The sequence below is a fragment of the Chiloscyllium plagiosum genome, unplaced genomic scaffold (genome assembly GCF_037043375.1).
Source record: "Chiloscyllium plagiosum isolate Xiang-an unplaced genomic scaffold, Cpla_swu_hap1 HiC_scaffold_45, whole genome shotgun sequence".
In the NCBI taxonomy this organism is placed as follows: domain Eukaryota; kingdom Metazoa; phylum Chordata; class Chondrichthyes; order Orectolobiformes; family Hemiscylliidae; genus Chiloscyllium; species Chiloscyllium plagiosum.
Window position 1 is genome coordinate 29,427,293 of NW_028270183.1, and position 14,259 is coordinate 29,441,551.

The 14,259-nt window shown below is 43.9% G+C and overlaps 1 protein-coding gene across 1 annotated transcript; it reads left to right on the forward strand.

Annotated features, from left to right (window-relative positions):
* Nucleotides 1-451: 451 nt before the first annotated feature.
* On the forward strand, nt 452-3,634 carry LOC148136434 (putative G protein-coupled receptor 139). Its single transcript, XM_087983193.1, has 2 exons — nt 452-521; nt 2,727-3,634. The coding sequence occupies exons 1-2, from the start codon at nt 452-454 to the stop codon at nt 3,632-3,634; spliced, it is 978 nt and encodes a 325-aa protein (XP_087839319.1).
* The last annotated feature ends 10,625 nt before the right edge of the window (nt 3,635-14,259 follow it).

The window sequence follows — 14,259 nt, forward strand, 5'->3', positions numbered from 1 at the left end:
ACAATTACTTGGTTATCCAGCACGTGGATAGAAATATTTGGAGCACCTACAAGCGAAAATGTGGATAGAGACAACAGAGCAGCTGGTCACTTCGTGCTCAGTATCAGTTTTGTAATCTATTACTTATTTCTGTTGTAAAGAACAAGCTGAATTAATCATCATCAAAGTGTTCTAATTTGATGTAAAATTCAGATTCTGTTGCAGATGATTAACAGCGTGTTTTTTTAAAACTATTTGTATTAAAACTATTTGGAAAAGAAATGTTTGATGAAATGCATTTGCTTAATGACTACAGTCTTTGTTCACTGTGATGTAACCTAACCAGTGTATTGGAAGATACCTCCTGCTGCACTCTAATTGCATCTCTAAGGATTCAACATCAGCTATAAACATGGAGAGGTGGAAATAATGCATGTGGGATACAAACAGACATCAGTGCTCCGAGGAAATAATGCATCTTCCACCAAGAGGCCTGATCTATGCAATTTACTACACAGCCCTTGCAGGTATCGCAGTCCCAGGTAAAGTCCTCCGAATTTTAAGCATTTTGCAATGCACTAGTTAAGTGGATTATCGTGGTAAAGATCTGTTGATGATAATTTTAACAACGAGATTCCAGCTGAGTTTTCTGAACAAGCTCTATCAGTTGGATTGATGTTCCAAGCTGAATGAACGTTTAAATGTTTTTCTTTAACTCAGTTAGAGTCGCGTTCTGATGTACATTCGGAGTGTCACTCGGTATAAAAATGGTAAAGGCATCCACCTGGACCACTGTCCCAAGAATATTTCTAAACTGTGTTAATTCTCACCGATCAGCCACTTGGTCATTGTCTGACTACGCCTTTGCCTTCACTGTTCCTGGCTTGGGCAGCACTGACCTTCTATCTTTCAATAGCCGGGAGAAGATCACGGCAAACAATGATACAAAAATGCTCAAATCCATATGCCTTCACTCAGAGGAGCAGCTCAGCTTCTGTCCAGCTGCGCCTCCCAACTCTGGCCCTTTGTCTGGTAAATGACACTGTTTCTCCACAGATCTCATTGATTTTTTTTGTACACACGTGCAATTCCAATCTTTGCCTCTGAACCAATTTCCATTCCAGTTTTGACCTCCCATCATGTTTTTACTGCTCGCTCATCTTGCGTAAATGACATTAACTTGTTCCAAATCAGTTTGCCAGCTTTAAAATCAAATGCATCAGTTCCTTGTTTAACCTGTCTAGAGATTATGTAGCAAAGAGTTAACTCCAATGAGCATTTTGCAAGTTTCCATAATCGAGAAACAATGCTAATTAATGCAAGGGCTCCAAACACTGACGTGAAAAGTGTTCGTATTACAACGATGAGGTCACCATAGTCAATGCTCTCATTCCAGAGAGAGCCGACTGACAGAGTGGGTTTCTTCTGAGGGTCACCATATACCGCCAAGTGCTAACTTTGAAAAGGCAGACCCACCACGCAAACATCAGTCAGGACAGGAATTGAACCCACACTTTGAAGGGAATCTTGCAGGGCAAATCAGACAACTGTCTAATAGAGCTAACATTTCTCAGTTATCCCCTCTCCTGAGGTGTGATATCGCTCAGGTTATACCACCGCCAATCATCTCTCGCTTTTGAGAGAGCAGCACATTCTTCTTGTCGTGCTATGACGACTTCACCTTTATCTGGAAATATTATCGCAGTATTACCATCACATCCCATGCTATGATTTGCAATAAATTAGAAAGCAAAAGAAGACATTTGCCTGATTTCGGATATGATCAGGAATTATTTATCACCATGAGGACGGAACACAGTGTCATAGACGTCGACTGCACAGAAAAGAGTGATTTGAGCCAATGCATCTGTGCTGTTCCAAACACAACCTCACTTTTCTAATCCTATTTTCCAGCGCTTGCTCCAGAACCGTGGATGCATTGGCTGACCAATTACACATCTATCTATTTCTGAAATGTTATGAAGGTTTCTGGATCTCCTAACGTTAAGTAGTGAATTCCACTTGCCCCCCACATGCTGTGTGTTATTGTTTCCTCCCATCTCCTCTTATGGAGACAGACCTGCGTGGACTCTTCTGTTTAAAATAGTGCTACAGATTGCCTAAGACAAAATGGAGCTTGGATTTAATACCTTTCAGATGAAAATAAGAGTGTTTTATTCCTTGAAATGTTTGATTAACAATTCCAAGCCAAATTCTGACAGTTGCATCATTTATTTTCAAGCAGTTGCTAAAGTATTGCTTTGATTTAATATACATTGGTTGAATTCAAACAAGGTGTAGAACACATTCTTCGGGTTTGCACGCAATTTAAAATCACGAAAGCTGTTGTGTCACTTGAAGGTTACTTACATAGTTTGGTACTGGACTTGTACTTGGTCGATGCAACCATTTTTCATTCCAACAATGTCTATATCCTCTTGAAATTCTCTGGACATACCAGCTCAGGCTGTGTTGCTTCACTTGTGCGGTGGATCATTTTTGTTTATTTAAATTGTACATAGGTATTAATATCGTGTCCATTTCCGTGTAGACTCCAAGTATTTCTATTATTATAATGATAAAACAGTAACTGACATCCTATCAAGTTCTCATTTATCCTACCTTATCTTTAGATGCTAAAATATATTTGCTTACTTCAAATGTCAAACCCCCAACTTTGCATTATGATAAGTGTAATGTTTTCGTCACTCTTAACTGACACTGGTCATTTCATTTTGTTTGAACAGTTAATTTACTGGCGATTGCAATTTTGTCCCGAGGAAAATGCGGACTATCGAGATGTATCACAAGGTACTTGGTGTCCATGGCAGTAACGGACCTCCTGGTTATCATTACTGCTGTGCTTCTAAACCGTATTCCTGGGATTTATTTTCCAGGTTCTGTCCTATCGATTACTCCCGTCTGCAGTCTCACCATTGTTTTAATTTACGCGGCCAGAAATACTTCTGTCTGGTTAACTGTTGCATTCACTGTGGACCGGTTTGTTGCTATTTGTTGTCAGAAATTTAAAGTCAAATATTGTACTGATACAATGTCTGCTGTGGTAATCGGAACAGTTTGCTCATTGGGATGTCTAAAGAGCGTCCCGTGGTACTTTCTACATGAACCCATCGACATAAATAATAACATACCATGGTATTGCAGGTTGAAGAAAATCCGTTATACTTCCCTTTTGTGGATAACATTTGAATGGGTTGAGCATATTTTAACGCCATGTTTTCCATTCTTTCTGATTCTTCTGCTAAATGCTCTGACTGTCAGAAACATTTTGGTGGCCAATGAGGCCCGCAGAAGACTCCGCTCCCAACACAATGAAGAGAATAAGGCTGACCCGGAAATGGAGAGCCGGAGAAAGTCTATCGTTTTGCTATTTGCTGTATCCGGCAGTTTCATCCTTCTATGGCTGACGTTTCTGATCTACTTCCTTTATGAACGGTTTACAAATGATTATCAAATCACAGGTTTCAGCGATCCACAATTTATTCTTCGAGAATGTGGTAACATGTTGCAGCTACTCAGTGCATGCACCAACACGTTTATCTATGCCATAACTCAGAGCAAATTTAGAGAGGAGTTGAAGAACATTGTCAGGAATCCACTAATCGCTTGTGCAATTATAAGGAAAAACAAATGAAATAGAAACTACACAAGGGGGTTACCTGCCGCCAACTAGTGACATGATCTGGTGAAAAGTATAAGGTTGCGAAGTGACTTTAATTATTCAATTCACTTTTGATCCAGTAAAAGGACATTTGATGACTTGGTGCTAAATACATTTCCTCCTGTTTGTGTAGCCTGGTGTAGATGAAGTCTGGTTTGAAATGGCAGGGAGAACTGGTTTCCGCAGCTCTATTAGGTACGACCAGTAATTGTTTCTTCTGCAATGTCAGACACATTAAAAGTAAACGTATGCAGCAATTTGTGAATTTAAAAATGATGTGTCAGCTATTTTGTAAAAAGATTAATCTTGCAATCTGAGATTAACTTCTGTAGTGTGATGTGGGTGGAAAAAAATAAAGTGCTTTGAACATCTTACTTCTTCCTCAACGAATGATTTCTCTCTCCCTCTCAAATGAGGATAGGTTTGACAAGGTCAATGTGTCTGAGACATGTTTGGAGTTTCTGCATTCACTTCTTTCCTTCCTCTCAGAATTAGATATAATTCCACATTTCGGCTTCGTTTTCAGGGAACTCATTCACAGCTATTTCCAAATGAAAATTGATCCCTTCAGAAAAGTTACATTGACCACGTTCTGAAAATTTATTTTCACATTCTTTTTATTTTCTCTGCATGTGTTATGAATTCACACATCTGTATATGAAATATTACACCTTTCAGACATAATGTGGGCCAATGCTATGTTCATTCCTTCCCAACTGGAAGGGAACAGAAATGTCTAATCCGAATACATAAACCTGTTGCTAATTAGTATGGGACAGCTTTCGTTTCGGATTGACGTTGTTACCATTGAGTCATTGAATCCCACAGCATGGAAACAGGCCCCTTTGCCTCTAACTGGCCCATGTCAAATAAACTTTTCATCCACGCTAAACCCATTTCCCTGCACTTGGACCATATTCTTCTAAACCTTTGGCATCAATGCATTTGTCCAAACTCCTTTCAAATGTTGTTAATGTGTCTGCTTCAATCACTTCCCCTGGCTGCTCATTCAACATGCGTATTACTGTCTGTGTAAAAGAAAGTTGTCCCTCATCTTCTCTTTTATTCTTTCCCCTCTAACCTTAAACTGATGCCCTCTATTCCTCGATTCCCCCACTCTGGGAAAAAGGCTGCGTGCATTCGCCTGATCAATGCCTCTCATGATCTTATACATTTCTATAACAGTCTCCTATGCTCTAAAGAAAAAGGTTTAGCTTATCCAACTTCTTCCTATAACTCAGATCCTTGGTTCCTGGCAATGTTGTTGTAAATTCTTCTGCACTCTTGCCAGTTTACTAACATCATTCCGATAACAAGGTGACCAAAACTGAACACAGTACTCCAAGTGCAGTCTCACCAATGTCCTGTCCAACTGCAACCTAACTTCCCAACTTCTATACTCAGTTCCTTGACTGATGAAGGCCAGTGTGCCAAAAGCCTTTTTCATTGCCCTGTTTATATGTGACAACAATTTCAGAGAAATTTACACCAGAACTCCAAGGTCCCTCTGTACATCTATACTCCTCAATGTCCGACAGTTCAACATGAAACTCCTATCTTGATTTCACTCTATAAAATGCAATACTTCACACTTATCTACATTAAACACCTTTTGCCATTTCTCGACCCAATTCTCCAGCTGATCAAGGTCCTCCTGCATTTTCTAATACTCTTCCTCGTTTTCCACGATAACACATATTCATCTGCAAACTTACTGTACATTCTCATCCAAATCATTGATATAAATAACAATCAGCAATGGGCCCAGCACCGACCCCTGAGTCCATTAGTCACAGACCTCCAGTCTGACAAGTACCCTTTCACTATTACCCTCTGCTTCCTACCATCAAGCCAAGTGTGCATTCAATTTGGCAGCTCGCCCTGGATTCCATGCGATCTAACCTGCCAGAGCAGCCTACACTGTGGAATCTTATGAAAGAACGTATTGAAATCCAAGTAGACAAAATCTACCACCCTGCCCATGTCAGACTTTCTGGTCACTTCATTAAAGAACTCAAACACATTTGTCAGGCATGATCTCCTACATACAAATCCATGCTGACTATCCCTAACCAAGTGCATGTATGTCTTATCTCTCAGAATCTCTAAAGTAACTGACCTTCCACAGATGTTATGTTTACTAGTCTGCAGTTCCCAGGTTTTTCTTTGCACTTCTTCTTGAATAAGGGCATAAAACTCGCTCTTCACCAGTCGTTCAGGAGCAAACCCATAGCTAACGATGAATCAAAAATATAAATGAGGGCCCCCGCAATTTCTTCTCCAGCCTCTTGAAATGTTCTTGGATGTATCTGTTCAGGACAAGAGAATTTACCCACCTTCACATATTCGAATAGATCCAACACCTCCCGTACAGTGACATGGTCTGTCCCCAAGATATCACCACTAACTTGCCCAAGTTACTAAGCCTTCATGCCTTTCTCCGTGGTAAACATAGTGGAGCAATATCCATTGAGAACCTCATCCATCTCCAGCAGTTCTATACACGCATGCCCACTTTGGACCTTGAGGAGCCCTATTCTCTCTCTGGTTATTCTTGTTCCTTTAATATTAAAGTGAAAAGACAGGTCAGGCTGGAACATGACGGGAAGCAAGGAATGCCTGTTGAATTAAATTGCATCTATCACAATGCAAGAGGGATGGGATCTGAAAATGTGTTGCCGGAAAAGCGCAGCAGGTCAGGCAGCATCCAAGGAACAGGAGAATCGACGTTTCGGGCATAAGCCCTTCTTCAGGAATGAGGAAAGTGTGTCCAGCAGGCTAAGATAAAAGGTAGGGAGGAGGGAGTGGAGGAGGGGCGTTGGAAATTAATAGGTGGAGGGAGGTCAAGGTGAGGGTGATAGGCCGGAGTGGGGTGGGGGCGGAGAGGTCAGGAAGATGATAGCAGGTTAGGAAGGCGGTGCTGAGTTCGAGGGATTTGACTGAGACAAGGTGGGGGGAGGGGAAATGAGGAAACTGGAGAAATCTGAGTTCATCCCTTGTGGTTGGAGAGTTCCTAGGCGGAAGATGAGGCACTCTTCCTCCAACCGTCGTGTTGCCATGGTCTGGCGATGGAGGAGTCCAAGGACCTGCATGTCCGTGGCGGAGTGGGAGGGGGAGTTAAAGTGTTTGGCTATGGGGTGGTTGGGTTGGTTGGTCCGGGTGTCCCAGAGGTGTTCTCTGAAACGTTCCGCAAGTAGGCGGCCTGTCTCCCCAATAAAGAGGCGGCCACATCGGGTGCAGCGAAAGCAATAGATGATGTGTGTGGAGGTGCAGGTGAATTTGTGGCGGATATGGAAGTGTCCCTTGGGGCGTTGGAGGGAAGTAAGTGGGGAGGTGTGGGCGCAAGTTTTGCATTTCTTGCGGTTGCAGAGGAAGGTGCCGGGAGTGGAGGTTGGGTTGGTGGGGGGTGTGGACCTGACGAGGGAGTCACGGAGGGAGTGGTCTTTCTGCTGACCTCTCCGCCCCCACCCCACTCCGGCCTATCACCCTCACCTTGACCTCCCTCCACCTATCGCATTTCCAAGGCCCCTCCCCAAGTCCTTCCTCCCTACCTTTTATCTTAGCCTGCTGGACACACTTTCCGCATTCCTGAAGAAGGGCGTATGCCCGAAACGTCGATTCTCCTGTTCCTTGGATGCTGCCTGACCTGCTGCGCTTTTCCAGCAACACATTTTCAGTTCTGATCTCCAGCATCTGCAGCCCTCACTTTCTCTCAAAGAGGGCTGATAGGTAAGGCTGATGAACTCAGGGCGTGGTTAGATACGTGGGCTGAGATATTATAGCCATTACAGAAACATGACTAAGGGAACGACAGGACAAGCAGCTTGATGTGTCAGGGTATAGATGTTTTAGGCAGGACAGAGGTGGTGGAAGGAAGGGAGGGGGAGATGTTTTTTGTACAAGGCATGTTCCATAACAATAATCAGAAATGAAATAACTGAATAATCATCCAATGAGGCTTTGTGTGTCGAGCTCAGGAATAAGGAGGCGTGATGACGTTATTGGGTAGTACTGTAGGCCCTCACATTCTCAATTGGAATTAGAGGAACAAATTTGCAGGGAGATTGGTGAGACTTGCAGGAGCAACAGAGGGAGCATCCTGTGAATGCCCCATTGCAACCAACAACAGCCCTCCACACTATGTCCCACTCCACAAGCCTTCGCTAAGGTGTTTGATAAGACTCCACACTGTATGCTATTGCACAAAGTTTGGACCTTTGGGACTGAAGGTGATTTGGAGGTATGGATCAGAAATTGGCGAGCTGACAAAAGACAGGCGGTGGTTGATGGGAAATGTTCATCCTGGAGCTCAGTTACCAGTGGTGTGCCACAACAATCTGTTTTGGGGCCACCGGTATTTTTCAGTTTTATAAATGATTTGGAATGGGCTTAGAAGGATGAGTGATTAAATTTGTGGATGACACGAAGGGAGGCACAGTTGTGGATGTTGCAGGTTATAGAGGGACATAGATAAGACACAGATCTGGGCTCAAAAGTGATGAATGGAGTTTAAAACGGAAAGGTATGAGGTAGTTCACTTCAGAAGAAGTAATAGGAATGCAGAATACTGGGCTAATGGTAAGATTCTTGGTAGTGCAGATGAATAGAGAGATCTCGGTGTCCAGGTGCATAAATCCCTGAAAGTTGCCGCCCAGGTTGATCGGGTTGTTAAGAAGGAATATGTTGTGTTGATGTTTATTGGTAGGGGGATTGAGTTTCGGAGCCACAAGGTCATGCTTCAGCTGTACAAGACACTGATAAGGCCGAACCTGGAGTATTATATACAGTTCTGGTTACCTCATTATAGGAAGGATGTGGAAGCTTTGGAAAGGATTCAGAGAAGATTTACTAGGATGATGCCTGGTATGGAAGGAAGGTCTTACAACGAAAGGCTGAGGAAACTGAGCCTGTTTTCATTGGAAAGAATACGGTGGAGAGGTGGCTTAATCGAGACATATAAGATAATCAGAGGGTTAGAAGTGTGGACAGTGAGAGCCTTTTTTCTCAGATGGTGAAGGCTAAAATGAGGGGCCATAGCTTAAATTGAGGGGTGATAGATTTAGGACAGATGCCACAGGTAGTTTCTTTAATCAGAGAGTAGTAGGAGCGTGGAATGCCCTGCCCGCAACGATAGTAGATCACTGATGTTAAGGGCATTTAAATGGGCATTGTACATGAACATGGATAAGAATGGAATGGTGTAGTTTAGATTGGCATCAGATTAATTTCACAGGTTGACACAACATCGAGTGCTGAAGGGCCTGGACTGCACTGTAATATTCTATGTTCTCTGTTCTATGTTCAACTGTCACTTTGCAAAGAAAAACAATAAGATGAAGACAATACCTGAATCATTTAATGTAAGATTCGCTTTTACAATCATACAGATGGCATCCCTTATTTGGAGAGCTCCCGCACCTCCTTTTCCATCTTGTGTAATAATCTCAGCTGTGAAATATCCTGGATATTCAGTTCCCAACATCGGTTACCCTGTCACCATGTCTGTCTCACCTTGTTAAATCATATCCTTTTACCTCGGTTCATGCAATGAATTCCTCAATCCTTTTTGAGAAAGCAACACACATCCAGACAGAGTGCCTTTCATTCATCTTTTTAACCGATTATTCCCTGTTCCAATGTCACTTTTATTGCTCACTTTTACCGCTCAGAAAACAGTCAGACATCATCATACTCACAGAATCAGACCTAATGGGTAATGTTGCATGAAGGAACATTACCATCCCTGGGTCTACCCTGTATGACCGGTAGGACAGACCCACTAGTGGTGGTGGCACCGTGGTATAGTCAGGAAATGAATTACGCTGGGATTCTCCAGCATTATTCTAGAACCCAAGAAATCTCACGTTTAATGATGGTCAAGGAAACCGCTTGCTGATGGACATCTACTATCCTCCATATTATCCCTCAGTAATGATTCTGTTCCCCTTGATATTGAAAACAAAGGGGACGAAGCGCTAGGGTGACAAGGACACTGAACGTACTCTGGGTGTGGTACTTCAATGTCCAAAGATGGAATGTCTCCATAGACCCATCACTGACTTGTGCAGGACTAGGCCTCAATTGCACAGAAGCTAGAATCTGAACTGATGAGAGAACCAACAAGGCAGAAACATTCTCAGCAAATGACTTTGCCCAGATGTCTGTGCAATAACAGTGTCTGTAAGAGCTCGCAGTACATATTCCTGGTAAAGTCTCAGCCTCATTTAAAGATATGGCCCAAGGTGTTATATAACACTACCTCCTGCGAAATAGGACATAGTTCTAAAGGACCGAGCAAATGGAAACTGGGCATCAATGAGGCACTGTCGGCTCTCAGCAGCTGCAGCATCAATGGCCTTCCCTCCATCATCAACTCAGAAGTGGGTTGTTCACTGATGGGGGTTCCACAATGTTCAGCCCTATTCACAGGTAAACTGGTACTGAAGCAGCTATTCAGCACATCAAACAGGAACAGAAGAGGAAATTCGGCCATTGGAGCCTGATACTCAGCAATTAGAGCACATTTTTTTAACTCTAATGTCTGTTACACAGGAAACGGAAGGAAACATTCAGCCTTTCAAAGCTGGTACATAGGAATATGGGGATAGAACATAGAACATAGAACAATACAGCACAGAACAGGCCCTTCGGCCCACGATGTTGTGCCGAACATTTGTCCTAGCTTAAGCACCCATCCATGTACCTATCCAATTGCCGCTTAAAGTTACCCAATGATTCTGACTCTGCCACTCCCACAGGCAGCGCATTCCATGCCCCCACCACTCTCTGGGTAAAGAACCTACCCCTGACATCCCCCCTATACCTTCCATTCTTCACGTTAAATTTATGTCCCTTGGAACACTCTGTTGTACCCGGAGAAAAAGTTTCTGACTGTCTGTTCTATCTATTCCCCTGATCAGCTTATACACCACTATCAAGTCACCCCTCATCCTTCTCCGTTCCAATGAGAAAAGGCCTAGCACTCTCAACCTATCCTCGTACGACCTATTCTCCATTCCAGGGAACATCCTGGTAAATCTTCTCTGCACCCTCTCCATAGCTTCCAAATCTTTCCTAAATTGAGGCGACTAAAGCTGCACACAGTACTCCAAATGTGGCCTAACCAAAGTCCTGTACAGCTGTAACATCACTTCACAACTCTTGAATTTAATCCCTCTGCTAATAAACGCTAATACACCATAGGCCTTCTTACAAGTTCTATCCACCTGAGTGGTAACTTTCAAAGATCTCTGAACATAGATCCCAAGATCCCCCTGCTCCTCCACCTTACTAAGATCCCTACCGTTAACCCTGTATTCTGCGTTCTTATTTGTCCTTCCAAAATGGACAACCTCACACTTGGCAGGGTTGAACTCCATCTGCCACTCCTCAGCCCAGCTCTGCATCATATCTAAGTCCCTTTGCAGCCGACAACAGCCCTCCTCACTATCCACAACTCCACCAATCTTCGTATCATCTGCAAATTTACTGACCCACCCTTCGACTCCCTCTTCCAAGTCATTAATAAAAATTACAAACAGCAGAGGACCCAGAACTGATCCCTGCGGAACTCCACTTGTAACCGGGCTCCAGGCTGAATATTTACCATCTACCACCACTCTCTGACTTCGACCGGTTAGCCAGTTTTAGATCCAACTGGCCAAATTTCCCTCTATCCCATGCCTCCTGACTTTCCGCATAAGCCTACCATGGGGAACCTTATCAAATGCCTTACTAAAATCCATGTACACTACATCCACTGCTCTACCCTCATCCACATGCTTGGTCACCTCCTCAAAGAATTCAATAAGACTTGTAAGGCAAGACCTACCCTTCACAAATCCGTGCTGGCTGTCCCTAATCAAGCAGTGTCTTTCCAGATACTCATAAATCCTATCCCTCAGTACCCTTTCCATTACTTTGCCTACCACCGAAGTAAGACTAACTGGCCTGTAATTCCCGGGGTTATCCCTATTCTCTTTTTTGAACAGTGGCACAACATCACCACTCTCCAGTCCCCTGGTACCACCCCTGTTGACAGTGAAAACGAAAAGATCATTGCCAATGGCTCTGCAATTTCCTCTCTTGCTTCCCACATAATCCTAGGATACATCCCGTCAGGCCTGGGGGACTTGTCTCTCCTCAAGTTATTCAAAATGTCCAACACATCTTCCTTCCTAACAAGTATCTCCTCTAGCTTACCAGTCAATTTCACAATCTCCTCTTCAACAATACAGTCCCTCTCATTTGTAAATACTGAAGAAAAGTACTCATTCAAGACCTCACTTATCTCTGCCGACTCAATACACAGTCTCCAACTACTGTCCTTGATCGGACCTACCCTCATTCTCTTCATTCTCATGTTTCTCACATACGCATAAAATGCCTTGGGGTTATCCTTGATCCTATCCGCCAAAGATTTTTCATGCCCTCTCTTAGTTCTCCTAATCGCTTTCTTCAGCTCCGTTCTGGCTATCCTGTATCCCTCCAATGCTCTGTCTGAACCTTGTTTCCTCAACCTTATGTAAGTCCCGTTCTTCCTCTTTACAAGACATTCAACCTCCCTCGTCAACCAAGGTTCCCTCACACGACCAACCCTTTCCTGCCTGACAGGTACATACTTATCAAAGACACGCCGTATCTGTTCCTTGAAAAAGTTGCACATTTCCACGACATCCTTCCCTGACAGCCTGTGCCCCCAACTTATGCTCCTCAGATCCTGTCTTACAGCATCGTATTTACCCTTCCCCCAATTGTAAAACCTACCCTGTTGCACGCACCTATCTCTCTCCATAACCAAGGTGAAAGTCACAGAATTGTGGTCACCATCACCAAAATGTTAACCCACGAACAAGCCCATCACTTGTCCCGGTTCGTTACCAAGTACCAAATCCAATATGGCCTCCCCTCTGGTCGGGCAATCTACATACTGAGTTAAAAAAAGCTTCCTGTACACACTGCACAAACCAATCTACTTGATCTAAAGAGCTTCCAATCAATGTTTGGGAAGTTGAAATCACCCATGACTACTACCCTGTGGCTTCTGCACCTTTCCAAAATCTATTTCCCAATCTGTTTCTTCACATCTCTGCTGCTATTGGGGGGCTTATAGTAAACACCCAACAAGGTGACTGTACCTTTCCTATTTCTGACTTCAGCCCATACTACCTCCAAAGGCAGATCCCCCTCGAACTGCCTTTCTGCAGCCGTTATACTATTTCTAATTAGCAACGCCACCCCCCCCCCCCTCCTTTTTTATCACCCTCCCTAATTTTACTAAAGCATCTGTAACCAGGAACCTCCAACAACCATTCCTGTCCCTCTTCTATCCACGTTTCCGTGATGGCCATAACATCGTAATCCCAGGTACCGATCCACGCCTTACGTTCACCCACCTTATTTCTGATACTCCTTGCATTGGAGTATACATACATCTCTGTGTCCGCAAGTACTCCCTGTCAGTGCTACCTTCTCCACAGCCTCCCTACATTCTTGGACATCCTGACAAACAGCTAGCCTACTTGCATGACTACAAGTCCCGATCCCATCCCCCTGCCAAATTAGTTTAACCCCCCGCCCCCGAAGAGTGCTAGCAAACCTCCCTCCCAGGATATTGGTGCCCTTCTGGTTCAGGTGCAACCCGCCCTGCTTGTACAGGTCCCACCTTCCCCAGAATGCAGTCCAACTATCCAAATACCTGAAGCCCTACCTCCTACACCATCCTTGCAGCCACGTGTTCAACTGCACTCTCTCCCTATTCCTTGCCTCACTGTCACGTGGCACCGGCAACAACCCAGAGATGGCGACTCTGTCTGTCCGAGCTTTTAGCTTCCAGCCTAACTCCCTCAGCTCCTGAATGACCTCCCCACCCCTCTTCCTACCTATGTCGTTGGTGCCAACGTGCACCACGACTTCTGGCTGCACACCCTCCCCCTTAAGGATTCTGAAGACACGGTCCGAGACGCCTCGGACCCTGGCACCCAGGAGGCAACAAACCATTCGAGAGCCTCACCCATGTCCACAGAACCGCCTGATTTAAAATCTATTTTGAAATGAGTATAATGACATATGTAAGAATCAGATGGGTAGGATTAATGCAATTGTACATGAAGCAAACGTAGGGAATATTGCTCTGGTAAAACAATACCCTTATTGGCTTAATCCTTTCAAGGCTAGACAAGTCCAGATGGAGCTGGAGGCTATGCTCGATGAGAACATCATCAAACCAAGCCAGAGCGAGTTGAGTTCGCCGATCGTCTTAGTTCCCAAACAGGACGGGACTCAACGATTTTCTGTGGATTATTGGAAGGTCAGTGCCGTTACACAATCAGACTCATATCCAATTCCTAGATTGGAGGACTGTACTGAGAAAGTCGGACAAGCCAGTTATGTCACCAAGTTGAACTTAATGCGTGGTTAGTGTCATTAAACTTATCAGAGATGGCAAAAGAAATTTCTGCATTTGTAACCCCAAATGAGCTGCATCAGTTTAAAGTGATGCCCTTTGAAATGAAGAATGTACTCATCACATTTCAAACACACATGAATAGAGTTGTGGCTGGGTTAACAAGCTGTGCACTCCATTTAGATGATGTAAT